The sequence below is a fragment of the Heloderma suspectum genome, chromosome 5, assembly GCF_057233095.1.
Source record: "Heloderma suspectum isolate Gila_16-S chromosome 5, 16-S_ref, whole genome shotgun sequence".
Taxonomy (NCBI): domain Eukaryota; kingdom Metazoa; phylum Chordata; class Lepidosauria; order Squamata; family Helodermatidae; genus Heloderma; species Heloderma suspectum.
Window position 1 is genome coordinate 163,603,031 of NC_139462.1, and position 19,401 is coordinate 163,622,431.

General features: G+C 42.6%; 1 protein-coding gene across 2 annotated transcripts in view; it reads right to left on the bottom strand.

Annotated features, from left to right (window-relative positions):
• DNAJC13 (DnaJ heat shock protein family (Hsp40) member C13) overlaps positions 1-19,075 on the bottom strand; it is a 77,756-nt gene extending 58,681 nt beyond the window's left edge. For both annotated transcript variants that reach the window (XM_084858165.1, XM_084858164.1), the window contains exons 1-2: positions 18,882-19,075; positions 2,415-2,495 (exon numbers count right to left, since the gene is read on the bottom strand). In XM_084858165.1, the coding sequence (XP_084714291.1) occupies positions 2,415-2,482 (68 nt within the window). In that variant the 5' untranslated portion in view covers positions 2,483-2,495; positions 18,882-19,075. The remainder of the gene's footprint in view (positions 1-2,414; positions 2,496-18,881) is intronic.
• Between the last annotated feature and the right edge of the window lie 326 nt (positions 19,076-19,401).

Consider the following 19,401-nt stretch of genomic DNA (forward strand, 5'->3'; position numbering starts at 1 on the left):
AATAACTTGGCTACAGAATTCAGTATGACCAAAATGGAAATAATTGGTTTAAAGATATCACAGGCAATCAAAGCAGCAGTTAAGAGATGTAATCTCATCCGTGGTCAGAAGAGTCTAATTAAGTATTTAGCTAGCAAAGAAACAAATCTGCTAAACTTTATAAGAATTAAACTGTTAATTTATGTCTTTAATTAAGTGGCAAAATAAGCAAACATGTTCCTAAAGTTAACTTTTTTTTTCAGAATGTCCCAACTGTCATCTTAGATAAAGTTATAAATCAACAGTAACACATAACATATATGAAACAATTAAAGGCCAATTAATTAAACAGTTAAAATGAATTTAAAGCAAAACTTGGATATGGGAGGAGAAGCATTATGACAATGGGAGTGTTGGTATGTAATGCTAAACAATGTTTTAGTACTATGTGCACAAACAGAAAGGAACACAAATAAAGCCTCAGACTCATGCGCTCCCCCATCCTTTCTCTTCCTGGGTGACTGGAAGGAGGAATATACCAGAAGTCACTTTAGCAGATTCCTGGCTTGTTGTTACATAAAACCAGGAATCATGGTTTAAAAGTATAATCAATTGCTAAACAAGCCAACAATAAATCCTGTCTTGTTTTGCTGGCTTGTTTAATAAAGTAGAGTTTATTTTAAACCACAGTTATGTGAATGGAGGAGAAGGGGAAGCACATGAAAGATAAATTGTTTTGGAGATTAAAAAAAATCAATATCTAAATCAAAGAAGGAGTGGTTTGGGAAGCTGTAGTACTCAGTTATTTATTTTATTAATTAATAATATTTATATACCACTTGATATAACAAAATAACTGATTGTGGCCAAACCAATGTCACAAAAGTACATCAGAGAAAGAAACCAGAAACCAGACATTACCAAGAATTACAGTATCAGAAAACTGATACTGTAGAGGAAGTTACATTTGTTTTACAAATAAACCATGAATCCTCATATAGCTTTTCCATATGAATCAACAACATGACTGTCCAGTATTTGAGGTAAGGAAAAGTATATCCTTCCCTCTGTCCAACTGGGCATATTTCCATAGCAGAGCTAAGCAACTTGATGCACTCCAGATCTTTTGTACAACACCCATGAGCCCCAGGGAGCATGGCCAATGGTCAGACATTATAGCCCAAAACATCTGGAGTGCACCAGGTGGCCTAAACCTGTTCTATAGAACATACATAATTTGCTCTAATAGCAAATAAGCATTTAAGTGGCCTGGACAAGCTGCTGCATCACTGCAACACCACAATTCAAATTACATATGCATAACATGTAGTGTGGAATGCTCCTTCCTGTTCAACATAGCCAGCCAATCATGTCTTCTTTCAGGATACTCCTTTCCATTTTTGCTTCCCACTGCCACCCCCCCCAACAGCCAGCAAGAATTCTGTGCCCACTGACCATGCTCAGTTCCTCACTGTGCTGTTTTGGGAATTTTCTTCCTCAGGAGGTTTTCTTCTTTCTTTTTTTGCACTTATGCAAACTTTGCATTTCCCCCAAGCCCGCAGATACCTCTTGAGCACAGATAGCACCATTCTGGTTACACAAGGATCCACACCCAGAGGATAAGCTTGCTCTTAGTGTATAGGATCGCCACTTCTCTAGTTCATAAATATCTAAGTGACCATTCAACAACATAGTTTCAGGTGATGGTCATGCAGTCTAAGAAATCAATTAAAACATATTTCTACACGAAAGCAGGCTGTGTATCTAATTCAAGAGTGATACTTATATCAACACTTCAACCTCCTAGGACACTTTGTCAATGACCTTAAGGTGACCATTCTTGAAAATAGAATTTCAAAGACAGGTATCAATGTAAAATTGATGAAGTATAATTCATCAACTGGTTCAACTCCATTTCCTGTCATTTGAATGACAAAAGTTGTTTTTTATCACACTGCATATGTAATCTGCTCACCATTGCACTGATGTCTGTGTTATCAACCAATAATGTGTTGTCAATGGCATCTGTTATGGTAATTATCACTATCTGTACATTTTGCATTTCAATTCCCTCTGACTACATGGTTTACATCCCCCACCCCCAGCATGTTATATAAATCTCCTATTTTGAGGTTAACACTTCAAGCATCTGATGCAGTGGGCAGTGTCCATGAAACCTTATGCCATAATAAATGTGATCATCTTTAAGATGCCACAAGACTCTTTGTTGTTTTGGTTGCAACAGACTAATATGGCTACCCTTCAAGAAATTATGACTCATGAATATTCATAAGAAAACTGTAGGATGATTAGAGTATTCTAGTCCAAAGAAATTTTAATCGAGCAATTTGATTGTTCACAGTTGGATACCAGACAGGCTGTAATATAGCGCAATTACCCCCACACTGGAGAATAAAATAAGCCAGGCTACTTACTTTCCCCTCCATGAATGCTTTGTTGTGTAGAAACAGGCCAAATCTTTATTTTCCCTAATTATATTCATTTTCTGCCCAAACCTGTAACAATATAAGTCTGCATTAATAAAAGTTATTAGCTTTAACATATTCTGTTACTGAACACCAATACATTCTGTACACAAGATAGAATATGTAATGCAGATTATTTGCTAAAGGGGTTGTTTATACTTCAAAACATTATAAATAGCCAACTAAGAGATATGTAGTTCAGGACTGTTCTCACATCCATTTACTGAACAGTTATAGCTGGGTCCATATATCCAGAGGCATTGGTGCCAATAGGCAGCACATCATCTACACCAGCTCTATTCTAGCACCTCATTCTGCTGATTATGTACACTAGACCAATCATTACTATCATTACTTTGTGAATGAACAAAGCTTCAATCACTACCGCACCTTTTTGTTTTCCAGAAAAAAATAAAATTATACTCTCAAATGTTATCAAAAGAGAAGCCAGCTCTAGTCAAGATTTTCACATTCAAATTCCATCTATTTACAAACTTGACTCGCTTAGGCCCATAAACTAGGGCAAGTGTGGGTTTGATCAGATTCTTTAGCAGTTACAGTGAGTATAAATCCCAGTATATGTAAGTGACGTACTATTTATGCAAGAACCTGGAGAGGAGGGAAGGAAAGAGAAAGAGTTAAACAAGCACACTGCTTAGGAAAAGAGAGGCTGTAAGGAATATATTTGATACAGGAATAAATCATTAACGGTGCAATCCTATGCATGTTTAGACAGAAAAAGCGTGCTACAACTCCCAGCATCCCCTAGCCATCAGAGCTGGCTGAGGAATGCTGGGAGTTGTAGGACTTTTTTCTGTCTGAACATGCATAGGATTGTGCCCTAAGTTACTTAAGGAACCAGTGTTGGATATACATTCTGTAGTCAGACAAGTTTCAACTTTTCCATACTATCTTTTCTCAGCACTAGACCAGGCAAAACTACCACAAGCAGCTTACTTCTAAGATGCTGTATTCTCCATTGCTTTTATTTATTGTTCTCATTTGGAATCTCATTTGGAAATAGCCAGTCAAGCTTTGCAGTATAACCATTGTCAGGCATGGAGAATATAATGACCTTCCATCAATTTTAAATGACTGGCCCAATTTTCTTCCTAATGCTATTAAGCCAGAGAGCCATCCAATAACAAATACTAACATAATATCCAATTAATTTTCTTTAAGTTGTAAAACCTAAAATACAGCCATGGAAACATATCCACCCGACAATGATCTGAGTTCTGGTATCTCTTCTGTTACCATCTTGCAGCTCTTTACATCAGATTCTTGCTAAACATTTCACTTTGGGGTAGAATCCAACTGTGTCCTTCTGTGGGAGGCCCAGGACTGCCAGTGGTGGTGGCACATGCATACAACCCCTATGGCTGGCAGCCGCAATGTAGCGCTTCTGGGGGCAAGTGCTGAGATGAGCGGAACTGCTTGTTCCTGGAAGGGGCAGTTCACACCCCTTCCGGAAGCAAGCGTTTCTGCTCATCTAGGTGCTTGCTCCTGGAAACGCTACATCTTGGCCGCCAGCAGTAGGAGCCGCATGCACACTGCCACCAGCAGGCCTGGGCTGCCTGCAGAAGGACACCATTGGATCCAACCCTTGGTGTCCTATATTTACAACGATCAAGTGCTACTCATTCTCCTTTTCATAGCTACTGAAATATTAGTTTTAGCAAACATTGAAATATCAGCTGCCATGTGTCAGTATGTAACTATGTGAAGTCAATAAATCATGGCTGTTTTTATTCTGCTTTAGCTTGTACTTAGATTTAGGCTGAATTCATTATTTACCTACTGGTTGACATCAACACAGGATTGTTGTGTATCCTACAAGAATTGAAATTTTGAGTGTCTGGTGCAATAGCAGTCATAGAAAGGGTGCCAGCATTACCGAGGAGCCTCAAAATAGTGCACTTAATGGTCTACTAAGACCCAAAACATTGCATTTTTTATTGTATGAATTCATATACTGCCCTTCATTAAGCGTTTCCAGGGCATTTACAAAATTATGCAATGCCAATAAGGAGCACCTAGCAGTCATATCTGCAGAGGTATATTTAAACATTGAACAATTATATGTACAGATTTCTACTCATTTTCCAATGTATAACTTTCCCTACAATGCAAAGTTGTATTATTTAATTTGCCTATTGCGTGCTACTGGCAGGACTGTAGTTTAATGTCATCAGAGGAGTGGTTTTCAAGCTGCACTCCAGGAGACCCTGGTGGTCCGTTGGAGCTTATCTTTTTCAATGAGAAGATCAACAACAACGGACAGGTTTTCTAAAAAGAGAGCTTGACCTCCATTTCCAATCTTCCTCTGCAATCTCCAGATACAGGAGAATGCTGGGTTTGTCCTTGGTCACACTCAGTTCATGCAGGCCAGTGGTTAAGGCCCCAGACATCTGGGCCAGTACTCAGAATGAACTGAGCAAGTTCCCTAGAACATCCCCCACCACTTTCTGCACCAGGGTGCCATGACGAACATAAAAGGACTCCTTTGCAAAGAAGGTGATGTGGAAAGGTTACCTGAAAATAGAAAGTTTGAAAATCACTGAATTAGAGGGATGACTTCTGAGGCTACATAAAATTCAGTCCCATCCTAGTTACAATGGCACACTACAGAACCTACCTCCTGCTTAAAATTTCTAGTTTCTCCTTTCTACTTTTAAAATTCCCCATTTAAGCAGTTTTCTTCTTTCCCCTATAAGCATATATAAAAAAAAAAGGTAAAGGTGTCCCCAACCAGTCGTGTCCGACTCTAGGGTGCGGTGCTCATCCCCGTTTCTAAGCCGAAGAGCCAGCGCTGTCCAAAGACGCTTCCGTGGTCATGTGGCCGGCATGACTGAACACCGAGGTGCATGGAACGCTGTTACCTTTCCCGCCGAGGCGGTACCTATTTATCTACTTGCAATTTCTTGCTTTCGAATATACCTACACCTTAAAATCCTGGTAGCCAACACATCGACAAACTGCTATCTTCGTAATAGTAAGAAACGGCACAGCTACTATGAACAAAACAAACATAACTGCAAAGAAAAGCAGAAACCACTTGTCAGCATCTGCCTCCTTGTCTAAGCCACTGACACCATCACCTGCTTCCTTGTTATACTGAATTGCAAACACATTGTAACAACTGTTCCCAACTTTTTTGGACCTATGGGCACATTTGGGAATTTGCGAAACTGCTGTGGGCACCATCACAAGATGACTCCAATGGAGGATGTGGCTAGTTACATAATGGCTGCCATGGGGGCCTGGCTAGTCAAAAGACAAGTAATTCGCTTAAGAAACTGAGTACAAGCAGATGAAGGATCTGAACTTTTTATTTATTTATTGCATTTATATCCCGCCTTTTTTCCTCTTGCAAGGAACCCAAGGCGGCTTACATTATCCTCCTCCTACTCCTCTCTGTTTTATCCTCACAACAACAACCCTGTGAGGCAGGTTGGGCTGAGAGTCTGTGACTGGCCCAAAGTCACCCAGTGAGCTTCCATGGCCGAGTTGGGACTAGAACCCTGGATCTCAGTCCCAACACTCTCACCACTACACCACACTGGCTCCAAACCCAGTCCACATATTTGACCCCACAGAAGCACAACAAAATACCCATTTAAGGTTGTAATCCTATGCATGCTTACATGGAGCCCAGTGGGAATTACTTCTGAGTAAGCTATATTTACACACCTTTCCCCAGCCCCAAAAGGAAAGGAAACCTTTTCCCTACCTCGACCCCAGGCTCAGCCACTCTGTTAGCCACCTGGCACTCCTACCTCCTCCTCTGCCATCAGAGCCCCAGCCAGGGAAGGTGTGTGTGTGCTGAGAACAAGAGAAGGGGTAGGAAAGGGAGAAAAAAAGAACAAGACTAGGGGCTGGGACGAAGAACAAATAGCAAGAGAGAGATGAGAGTACAAAGAGGTAAAGGGGAGAGAAGGAGCAGCTGATCACTGGAAGATTCAGGAACAGGAAGGAGGCCCTGGCACCCTAAGGTTTTTCTAGGTTTTTATTAAAAATACAGTTTTGAAGGGAGCAGACAGCGGAGAGTTTCGTGGATGCCTTTGGAGGACCATGCTTTATATTAAACCCGTTAATGCATATGTATCAATACAGGAATGATTTCTAGTATTACCAACAATTTTTTTTTTAAGTGCTGTAGGCAGTATGCACCAACATAGTGAGATATGGAGAAAAAACTGCTGAATTGGATAGCGGAGTTAGCCTAAATAGCATATTTACCAGGCATACATAGGAAGTATAACCTCAAATGAATCTCTAGAGTCTCATTTACAGCTTGCATTGATAAGGTGGGGATGAAGAGCATGCATGATTATGAACTTTTAACCAAAATGTTAACTTCTAAGTATTGCTGTACTATATAAACATATCGGGTAGGACTGAAAATTTGCCTCTGTGCATTGAAGGCTCCATTCATGGAAAGTCCCTTGCCAGATTTTTAGGGATCCCTCCTCGTCCTCACACCCCATTTGCCAGGGTCCCCTGCCCCTCTGTGTAGCATTGGGGGGTGGGGGCTAGAGTGGCTTCCATGGGGAGGAAAGGGCAGGGAAGTCTGCTTCTGCCAGCCCAGTTGCAAGTGCCTAAATGTAGATCCAACCCCTTGTTTACTAAAGTTTGTCTTGTGCTTTAAGCATCCTCACTCAAATACTGTTGAATAAAGATGTACTCTCAGGCAAGTACATAAATTAAGCCTACTGCATTGCTACTGGTTTGTGAAAATCATTATTGAAATGTATTCCTTGCCCTTCAGCTACATCATCAGGGTAGCGTACAATGAAGTATTAAAAATCACAATGAAATTAGTACATAGAAATAATAACAGCAAATGATACCGCCAAGCGGAGCTACGAAGAAATCACGTCAGACTTTGAAGCTCTGGGAAGGAAACTCAAGAACTTTGGGGCCCAGATAGTTTTCTCATCCATCCTTCCAGTAGTTAGAAGAGGGATAGAAAGGGAACGAAAAATACTCCGGGTGAATGACTGGCTACGAAGGTGGTGCCGACGAGAGATATTTGGATTCTGGGACCACAGGCTATACTTCCTGGAAGATGGGCTGTTGGCAAGGGACGGGTTGCACCTCACAAAGGATGGGAAGAATGTGTTTGGCCACAGCATGAAGATCTTCATCAGGAGGGCTTTAAACTGAATCCTACGGGGAAGGGAGATGTGAAGTTGGGGGTAACAATGGCTGTAGGCTCATGTACTGCAACGGAAAGAACAGCTCTGATAGCACCCAATAATGGTCTTCAGACACATGTAGGAAGAAAGCCAGACTATGAAGCACATGGTCTTCGATGTCTATATACTAATGCCCAGAGTATGGGAAACAAACAGAACGAACTTGAACTCTTCATACAGAAGGGAAATTGTGACTTGATAAGTATAACTGAGACTTGGTGGGATGACTCTCATGACTGGAATACAGCACTTGAAGGATATAACTTGTTCCAAAAGAACAGAAAGGGAGGTGTATGTTGCACTGTATGTGAAAAATACATATCTCTGCACAGAAATACAGGAGGATGAGCTTGATAGCCCCATCGAGAGCATCTGGATCAAAATAAATGGAGCAAAGAATAAAAGGAACCTGGTGGTCGGAGTCTACTACCAGCCACCCAATCAAGGAGAAGACAAGGATGAAACTTTTGAAAAGCAAATAGCCAATGTTTTAAGGAAGCATGACGTAGTAGTAATGGGGGACTTCAATTTCCCCAATATTTGTTGGGAGATAAATTCTGCAAAACATGGCCCCTCCAGGAAATTCCTGACTTGTGTGGCAGATAACTTCCTCCTACAGAAAGTAGAGGAAGGAACTAGAGGATCGGCTATCCTTGACTTGATCCTAACCAACAGAGATGACTTAGTGGATAAAGTAGCAGTTACAGGAACTCTGGAGGAAAGCAACCATGTTGTACTTGAGTTCTTGGTTCTAAGGGAAGCAAAAGCCGAGTGTAGTCAAATGCGTACCCTGGATTTTAGGAAAGCTGATTTTAGTAAACTCAGAACAATGATCACTAAGGTCCCATGGCAAGCGACGCCAACGAGAAAAGGAGTCCAAGATGGGTGGGAGCTTTTAAACAAGGAAATTCTAAAGGCACAATCACCTGAGAACAAAAAAGGACACATATAGGAAGTGGAAAGAAGGTCAAGCAACAAAGGAAGAGTACAGGCAGGTAACACAGAATTGCGGGGATGGTGTCAGGAAGGCTAAAGCTGAGAACAAGCTGAGGTTAGCGAGGGATGCTAAAAACAACAGAAAGGCTTTCTTCAGCTACGTGCATAGTAAAAGGCTGAGGAAAGAAATGGTGGTTCAGCTATTAAATACGGATGGCAAAACGATAACAGATGACAAAGAAAAGGCAGAGGTGCCCAATTCCTACTTTGGCTCAGTCTTCTCCCAAAAGAGGGTCTATGACCCCCCTGGCAAAGGCGAAGTACAGGCTGAAGGGGCAGGAGTGCAGCTTGAGATCGTAGGCATATGATCAAGGAACACCTAATTACTTTGAATGAGTTCAAATCTCCAGGGTCAGATGAACTGCATCTTAGAGTAATAAAGGAACTGGCAGAAGAACTCTCAGAACCGCTGTCTATTCTCTTTGAGAAATCATGGAGGACGGGGGAAGTGCCAGATTACTGGAAGAGGGCTAATGTGATCCCTATCTTCAAAAAGGGTAAAAAGGAGGAACCTGGGAACTACAGACCAGTCAGTCTGACATCAATCCCTGGGAAAATTCTGGAGCAGATGATAAAGCAATCCATCTGGAAGCACCTTGACAACAATGCCGTGATGACTCGAAGCCAACATGGATTTGTCAAAAAAAAAAAAAAAAAGTCCTGCCAGACGAATCTGATCTCATTTTTTGATCAAGTCACCTCCCTTGTGGACCGTGGGAATGCTGTAGACATCATATACCTCGACTTCAGCAAAGCTTTCGGCAAAGCGCCCCATGATATCCTGATGAGCAAACTAGTTCAAAGTGGGCTAGATGAAACAATGATCCGGTGGATCCACAGTTGGCTACAGAATCAGACTCAAAGAGTGCTTATCAATGGGACCTTCTCATACTGGGGAGAGGTAACAAGTGGGGTACCACAGGGCTCAATCCTGGGCCCAGTGCTCTTCAACATTTTTATTAATGACTTGGAGGAGGAGGTGCAGGGAATGCTGATCAATTTGCAGATGACACCAAATTGGATGGGATAGCTAATACTTTGGAAGACAGAAACAAAATTCAAAGTCATCTGGATAGACTGGAGTGCTGGGCAGAAAACAGAATGACATTTAATAGGGATAAATGCTAAGTTCTGCACCTAGGAAAAAGAAACCAAATGCACAGTTACAAGATGGGGGATACGTGGCTCAACAACACGACAAGCGAGAAGGATCTTGGAATTGTTGTCGATCACAAGATGAATATGAGCCAACAATGTGATGTGGCTGCAAAAAAGGCAAATGCTATTTTGGGCTGCATTAATAGAAACATAGCTTCCAAATCCCGGGAAGTACTAGTTCCCCTCTACTCAGCACTGGTTAGGTCTCATCTGGAGTACTGTGTCCAGTTCTGGGCACCACACTTTAAGAAGGATGCAGACAAACTGGAGAGGGTTCAGAGGAGGGCAACAAAGATGATCAGGGGACTGGAAACAAAGCCCTATGAAGAGAGACTGAAAGAACTGGGCAGGTTTGGCATTGAGAAGAGTGAGGGGAGATATGATAGCACTCTTCAAGTACTTGAAAGGTTGTCACAGAGAGGAAGGCCAGGATCTCTTCTTGATCATCCCAGAGTGCAGGACACGGAATCATGGGCTCAAGTTACAGGAAGCCAGATTCCGGCTGAACATCAGGAAAAACATCCTGACTGTTAAAGCAATACAGCAATGGAACCAATTACCTAGGGAGGTGGTGGGCTCTCCCACACTGGAGGCGTTCAAGACGAGACTGGACAGCCATCTGTCAGGGATGCTCTGACCTGGATTCCTGCACTGAGCAGGGGGTTGGACTCGATGGCCTTGTAGGCCCCTTCCAACCCTACTGTTCTATGATTCTATGAAAATAAGAAGCTATTTGCCTAGTGCTGAAAAGACATCAGAGTAAACACCTGGGGAGCCTCTCTGGGGAAAGTGTTTCAAAGCCAGGGCATCATCACTGAAAATACACTTTCCCCAGTAACCACTCACTGTACCTCAGATGGCAGAGAAACCTGGAAAAAGACCTCTGATTACCCGAAAGTATTGGCAGGAGCCTGAGGAGGGAGCCAATCCTTCCAGTACCCTGGCTTCAAGTCATGATGGGTTTAAAGCTCAAAACTAGCACTTTATGTATTTATATATTATCTTTCTGGTTAGGAAATCACTCAAGGGAGCAATGTAAAATTAGTTTCAATTTGAAGTTCCTGCCGGATGAAACTTTAATTCAAAACCTAAGCCATCAGACTCTGACTACGTATCTTACGATTTTAAAATAAGGACTTAATTGTAAACTGCTTGTAAGGAACTAATTATGACTGCTTGTCATAATGAGATATATACCTTTCCTACAAACAAAACACAGCTAATGCAATGACCTACTAATCTAAGTAACTGTACGGAAGTGTTCCGTTTCCAATTTTTAAGACAATCAATTGGTAAATGAGACTTATCATCTCAAATAGCCCTTTCAAAGGCCAAAAATCAAAAAGCTGTAACAAACCAGCTACTATATGGAAGAAGAGTAACCCATATAACTAGGTAAGGAGCTGTAATTGCACACAGCTTATATGAAAAAAGGAAGAAAGCATTCACATACAATGACTCCTGTCTATCCTGAAATTCTGTTGTACTGTGCAGCTTCTCTCACTAGGCCATTTGAGTGCAATGCTGTACTAATGGAGCTGGTCTATTCAATTATGCCCCAGTTCATACAATTTCATTGTTAACAGTAACCACAGACAACATGCAATTACTGCATTCTCACTGTGGGGAAGCTTAATACCACTATCTCCAACATGACTTTTCCCCTTTATATCTTGAACAAAGGAACTTCAATGACAGAGTGCAATGCAAAACAGCTGAACTACAATTCATCAAGGGGTTCAACTCTACCTCCTGTGTCTTGAACAGGGACAAGGATTTTTTTTTTTTTTAAATCACACTACATGTCTTGATTAGCTCATCAATGCAAGGACTGTTATCACCCAACAACTGTTTTGTGAATGGCCATTATTAGGTAATTAAGGTAATTATCACTGTCTGTACTTTCTGCATTCATTTCCCTCTGACCTCACTGTTCACAACAGACACACACACACACACACACACACCACCACCACATATATAGATACTTGTAACTCAGGAAACACTTCATGCATCTGATTAAGTAGGCTTCCCTGAAAGCATATATCAGGGATCCCAAATGCAGCACCCACAGAGCTCTTTGCAACCTGCTCCCTTAAAAAAACAAAACAAAAAAAAACTGAAAATCATTAGGGCACCAGGTCCTCCTTCCTGTTCCTGAACCTGCTGCTAATCAGCTGTTCAGCGGGCAAGAAGAAAAGCATGGCAAAGGCATAGAGGGAAGAGAAACAGCAAGGCTAGTGGAGAGAAACACCAAGATAAAGGGGTGAATGGGAGAGCAAGAGCAAGGCTAGGGGACTAGGAAGGGGGAGAAAGAAGGCAGCAAGGGACTAGGAAGGATGAGAAATAGCAAGGAAAGGGGCTGAGGGAGAGAAATAGTGAGGGTAAAGGCTGGATCCCCTTCATGGATCACTGTCCCCCTTCATGGATCACTGCCTTGTTGTGGCGAAGGGGCTTGCCTAACTCATCGAAACCATAAGCTATGGTGCACGGCCACCCAAGACAGACAGGTCATGGTGGAGAGTTCTGACAAAATGTGGTCCACTGGAGAAGGAAATGGCAACCCACCCCAATATTCTTGCCAAGAAAACCCCATGGAATGTATTACAAGGCTAAAAGATATGACGCCGGAAAATGAGCCCCTCAGGTCGGAAGGTGTCCAATATACTAATGGGAAAGAGCAGAGAGAATTTCCATGCGCCAGAAAGAGTGAAGCGGCTGGGCCAAAGCCGAAAGGACACTCAGCTGTGGATGTGTCTGGTGGTGAAAAGAAAATCCGATGCTGTAAAGAACAATATTGTTTAGGAACCTGGAATGTAAGGTCAATGAATCAAGGTAAGCTGGAGGTGGTCAAACATGAGATGGCAAGATTGAACATCGACATCTTGGGAATCAGCGAACTAAAATGGACAGGCATGGGCGAATTTAATTCAGGTGACCATCATATCTACTACTGTGGGCAAGAATCCCTTAGAAGAAATGGAGTAGCACTCATAGTCAACAAAAGGGTGGGAAAAGCAGTACTGGGGTACAATCTTAAAAACAATAGAAGGATCTCAGTACGACTCCAAGGCAAACCATTCAACATCACAGTAATTCAAGTCTATGCCCCAACCCCTGAGGCTGAAGAAGCTGAGGTTGATCGGTTCTATGAAGACCTACAACACCTTCTAGAACTAACACCAAAAAAAGATGTCCTCTTCATCATAGGGGATTGGAACGCTAAAGTAGGACGTCAAGAAATAATCAGGATAACAGGCAAGCATGGCCTTGGTGTACAAAATGAAGCAGGACAAAGGCTAATAAAGTTTTGCCAAGACAACACGCTGATCATAGCATCACTCTTTTCCAACAGCACAAGAGGCGACTCTACACATGGACATCACCAGATGGTCAGTATCGAAACCACATTGATTATGTACTTTATAGCCAAAGATGGAGAAGCTCTATACAGTCAGTAAAAACGAGACCTGGAGCTGACTGTGGCTCAGATCATGAGCTTCTTGTTGCAAAATTTTGGCTTCAATTGAAGAACGTAGGGAAAACCACTAAACCATTCAGGTATGACCTAAATCATATCCCTTATGAATATACAGTGGAGGTGACGAATAGATTTGAGGGATTAGACATGATACAGAGTGCCTGAGAAACTATGGACAGAGGTCCATAACATAGTTCAGGAGGCAGCAACTCAATCCATCCCAAAGAAGAAGAAATGCAAGAAAGCAAAGTGGCTGTCTGATGAGGCTTTACAAGTAGCTGAGGAAAGAAGGGAAGCGAAAAGCAAGTGAGAAAGGGGAAGATATATCCAACTGAATGCAGATTTCCAGAGAATTTCAAGGAGAGACAAGATGGCCTTCTTAAATGAACATGCAAAGAAATTGAGGAAAACAACAGAATGGGAAAGACTAGAGATCTTTTCAAGAAAATCGGAGATCTCAAGGGAATGTTTTGTGCAAAGACAGGCATGATAAAGGACAAAGAAGGCAGGGACCTAACAGAAGCAGATGAGACTAAGAAGAGGTGGAAAGAATACAAAGAAGAACTATACAGGAAAGTTCTGAATGTCCTTGATAGCCATGATAGCGCGGTCACTGAACTGGAGCTGGACATCCTAGAGAGTGAAGTCAAGTGGGCCTTAGGAAGCATTACTAACAACAAAGCTAGTGGAAATGACAGTATTCCAGCTGAGCTATTTAAAATCCTAAAAGATGATGCTGTTAAAGTGCTGCATTCAATATGCCAACAAATTTGGAACACTCAACAGTGGCCACAAGACTGGAAAAGATCAGTTTACATTCCAATTCCAAAGAAGGGCAATGCCAAAGAGTGTTCAAACTACCGTACAATTGCGCTCATTTCACATGCCAGCAAGGTGATGCTCAAAATCCTACAAGCTAGGCTTCAGCAGCATGTGAACCGAGAACTACCGGAAGTACAAGCTGGGTTTAGAAGAGGCAGAGGAACTAGAGATCAAATCGCCAACATTCGCTGGATCATGGAGAAAGCAAGAGAATTCCAGAAAAATGTCTATTTCTGCTTCATTGACTACGCTAAAGCCTTTGTGTGGATCACAACAAACTCTGGCAAATTCTGAAAGAGATGGGGGTACCAGACCACCTTACCTGTCTCCTGAGAAACCTGGACGAGGGACAAGAAGCAACAGTAAGAACCGGACACGGAACAACCGATTGGTTCAAAATTGGGAAAGGAGTACGACAAGGCTGTATATTGTCACCCTGCTTATTTAACTTATATGCAGAGTACATCATGAGAAACGCCGGGTTGGATGAATCACAGGTCGGAATTAAGATTGCCGGGAGAATTATCAACAACCTCAGATACGCAGATGATACCACCCTAATGGCAGAAAGCGAAGAGGATCTAAAGAGCCTCTTGTTGAGGGTAAAAGTGGAGAGTGCAAAAGCTGGTTTGAAACTCAACATTAAAAAAACTAAGATTATGGCATCTGGCCCCATCACTTCCTGGCATATAGAAGGGGAAGAAATGGAAGCAGTGACAAATTTTATTTTCTTGGGCTCCAAGATCACCGCAGACGGTGACTGTAGCCATGAAATTAAAAGACGCTTGCTCCTTGGGAGGAAAGCTATGGCAAACCTAGACAGCATAGTGAGAAGCTGAGACATCACCCTGTCGACAAAGGTTCATATAATCAAAGCTATGGTTTTCCCAGTAGTAATGTATGGTTGTGAGAGCTGGACTATAAGGAAGGCTGAGCGCCAAAGAATCGATGCTTTCGAATTGTGGTGCTGGAGAAGACTCTTATGAGTCCCCTGGACAGCAAGGAGGTCAAATCAATCCATCCTAAAGGAAATCAGCCCTGACTGCTCATTGGAAGGACAGATACTGAAGCTGAAGCTCAAATATTTTGGCCACCTAATGCAAAGAGAAAAGTCACTGGAAAAGACCCTGATGCTGGGAAAGATTGAAGGCAAAAGGGGAAGGAGACGGCAGAGGATGAGATGGCTAGATAGCATCACCGACGCAATGAATATGAACTTGAGCACACTCCGGGAGACAGCAGAGGACCGGAAGGCCTGGCGTGCATGGGGTCATGAAGAGTCGGACACGACTTAACGACTGAACAACAACAACAAAGGCTGGAAGTGGAGAAAGAGAGCGCTGGGGGTAAGGCCTGTGTGTGGACAGAAGAAGATTCGGCAGGCCAGGAGGCAACTATTTCTATTTCCTCCTCCCAGCCTCTAGCCTTACTATTTCTCCCCCTGCCACCTCTTGACCAGCCAGGCCCCCACAGCAGCCGTTATATGACGAGCCACATCCTCCATGGGAGGCACTTTGTGGTGCTGCCCATAGCAGTTTCTCAAATTCCCATGTGCTCACAGGTCTAAAAAGGGGGGGGACCCTGGCATATGTTTTAATACATTTGTTCATTTTTAAGGTGCCACAAGACTACTTGTTGTTCTCTAATTCAAAGTATCACAGAAGAGCAGTATATTTATCTCTCACAAGAAAAAAATGTGGTATGTCTACATTCTATTATGTGAATTTCACAGATATTCTTCAAGATTCCAGATTAAACAACTGTAATATAAATTATGACTTCTGAATCCTACCAAAGTTTTTACTGGATATAAGCTCCCTATGATCCAAAAAGGGACTATTTAGTTTGGCACAAACCTGAAATAGTAGAGTTACACTCTTAAGTGAGTAGCTACATCTTTTTAACAGTCATCTTTACTAATTTGCAGGTGTGCAGTGTTTTTGCAGGCTTCATTTAAAAGCCAAGAAATACAGGACGAGAGAAAACTTAGTGGGCATGATCAAGGAGTTCAGTTTTAACATTTAAGCAGTTTACCACTTATGCCATTCACTTCAAGCTAACAAGATTTAGGCTAAAATCCTATACCCACTTAACCTGGGTATTGAACTTAAGGGGGCCTTACTTCTGAGTAGACATGGACAGAACTGCTCTCGGGTACACCTAACTTATTCTATTTATATATTTTATCTTGTTTTTGTAAACCACACTGGAAAGTTCTGTTGAAGGGCAAAATAAATGCATGCTCTTAGACCAAAGAATGCGAAAACTCTCTGGAAAAGACCCTGATGCTGGGAAAGATTGAAGGCAAAAGGAGAAGGGGACAGCAGAGGATGAGATGGCTAGATCACATCACCGATGAAATGAATATGGACTTGAGCATGCTCCAGGAGAGAGCGCAGGACAGGAAGGCCTGGCGTGCTATGGTCCATGGGGTCACGAAGAGTCGGATACCACTGAACAACAAAAGACCGAAGAAAGCGCTGCAAATCCCAGCATTCCCCTGCCAGCCACAGTGGGTGGGGAATACTGGAAGTTATAGGACTTTTTGCAGTCTAAACATGCATAGAATTCAGCCTAAATTGTCTTCATTGACTTGTGCTCTGTGCATGTTGTATTGGTGAGGAATTTTGAAAGGGATCAAGATCAGCTTTGTTTAAACAAAATAAAAAACAATTTTCAAATATCATCCCAGAATGAACAATCTGTTCACTACCAAGTCGCAAATGTCATGTAAAACAAGTTTCTATTGATGTTATCATGTTTCTATTGATTTAAATAGTTTGAATATCAATAAAGAATTATTGCTCTTCACAAAGTGTAGCATTTGTCTCCCTAAACTACAAACCAACGCTGAGAAATTAGAGAAAAATCTATAAAATCCATTATGAAAATATTCCCTCACTTGTATTTGTTCACATATTTATTCCAAAGGAACTTACGTTTCAGGCTGCAATCCTACACATTCTTATCTGGGAGTGAGTCCTATTGTACTCAATGGGGCATACTTCTTAGAAAACATGTATAGGATTGCACTGCACATTACAAAAGCATGGATATCAAAAGCTTCCAAGATGCTAAAACTTGGGCTGTTACAACCTTCCACTAATATCAAGAAAAATTGTTACTAGTAGAAAAGCTAACATTTTGAGCAAGTTGCATCTGCTCTCCTGTCCTTGAACTAAATATCAACACCACAAAGCTGTTACTCTAACTGATAACTTCAAGTCAGAGCATACATAAGGAAGATCTGGCTTATCAATATCCAGTGTTCAGAACTTACTGTGCTTAGTGTTATACATCTTACTTGTTAACTGGTATGCTTTCCCAGGAAAACAAACATGCATATTCATGAAATTGTATCTGTGAAATTGTGTAAAATTACAAGTCACTGCCTACCACTATTCAAATAGCCTAATTTCTACAGATAATATGCTTGTTTCCCATCCTCACCATAGAAATTAGCAATGGGGAGAGGGGACTTTTTAGAAAAATGCACAAGTTACAGCTAAAAGTTACAAGGACTAAAAACAAAATGCAGTACACTTCGGGGTGTAAATGATTAAATGATGGCAAGTGGAAAAACATTCACTCAAGTCCTCCTCATGCCCGTAAAAATTCAATTTCAAATTATCCACAAGGCCAAGACAAAACATTCCAGAATTTCTTTAGGGTTCTTAGTGCAATCTCCTCCATGCCAGAGATAGGCACATACATTAACACCTTACTTAAAGTCTATTATAAAGTTTATTTTTCCATTCTGGCTCTCAGTGTGAGAACAGCAGCTCTTAAACAGATTCTCTTCTTAAAGAGAAGTTCTACTATTTCCTAGTAGGAAAAAAAATCCCTCCTTTCTGGTGAATGACATAAAATGCCATTCACATAAGCTTACAGAAGCAGCCCAGGACCCAAAGCACATAGTGGACAAAAAGGAACTGCCATCTAGAATTAAAGAGAATATGTGTTTCTCAATAACAGCATCTTGAAATTCAGAAGCTATTGTGCAAACATTCCATTCATCATCAATGCAAAACCAGAAACATACAGAAGAATTCACATTGCTCTGCACATTTCCAAGCACATATTCTAGCACATTTCTAAGATAAATGCCAACATGCTTTGAAGTTAAAGGTTTAAGCCAACCGAACCAGTTAAGTCATTTCTGTGACCATCTCTTCCATGATAGGGTATGCATATGCTGTGTAAGAACAGAACATGGCAGAGATACTTTAACCGTCAGTCTGCATAATAGGCGTGAAAGTTTCCAGAAAGGGTTTGAGCCAACCTAACAGGGCAGGGGCAGCTAGGAGAAAAGCATCCCAGACTCGGTCTCAATCCAACATGCATCTATGGATGCATGCCTGGAACATGCATGCTTTTATGCTTAAAACATAATAATTAACATGTTAAAAGTGCATATAGCCCACTTCCCCCCTGTCGCTTTGAGCACAGAAAACAAAAACAACAGCAGGGATTTTGCAAGCTAAGCTACAGCCTCCTGAGCCAAGGGTAGGAGAAAGAAGGCCAGCGGAGGGGCGATACCTGCCTTTCCCCACCTCCAAGCCAGGGGCGGGCGAGTGCTTGTAATGGGCGTGTGTGTGTGATGAATCAATGGGGAGGGGGGAGAAAATCACCGGATCAGCTGATAATGTGGGAAGGCTATCCCCACCCGCTGCGGCTTCCCCTTCCCACCCCCACTGCTAGCAAAGGCGCGGCGCTTTCCCCTCAGCCTCCCCCTGGGGGGCAATCCCACCTATTTACCTGGAGGGAGAGCGGCGCTGACCAGCCTCCCCAAACCTTGCGCTGCAAAGAAACGCCACGAGTCAGCAGCAGCGCCCGGAGCCGCTTCAGGCGCCGCCGAGCGGGTTCTCCCCGGCTGGGCTGCAGCCGCTACAGCTGTAACTCCCTCGCCTCCCTCAGAGGCTGGCTCTGGAGGCCGCCATCTTCGCTCGGGCAGGGAAGCCACCCTGGGCGCGCACGCGCAGCCGCCGCCACTGCCCAGCGTGTGTCACGGGACGAGCTCAGCTGATTTGATCTGCGGCCGCCGCCGCCGCCCTCCCTCTGTCGCTTTTCCTCACCTCGCTTCCCCTGTCAAGGGACGAGGGCATGCGCAGAGCGAGGAGCTGGAGAGAGGCAAAGCCCGACGGCTTCCTGATAGGGAGGGAGCGCCCACGTTCTAAAGGGGGGGGCGGGGGGAGGTAAAAGCGAGCTAGGAAGCGGGTAGGAGGCTGAATTTCTCAGCTCTGTGGGCGAGATCACTTTTGGGAGAAGGACGGGGTGG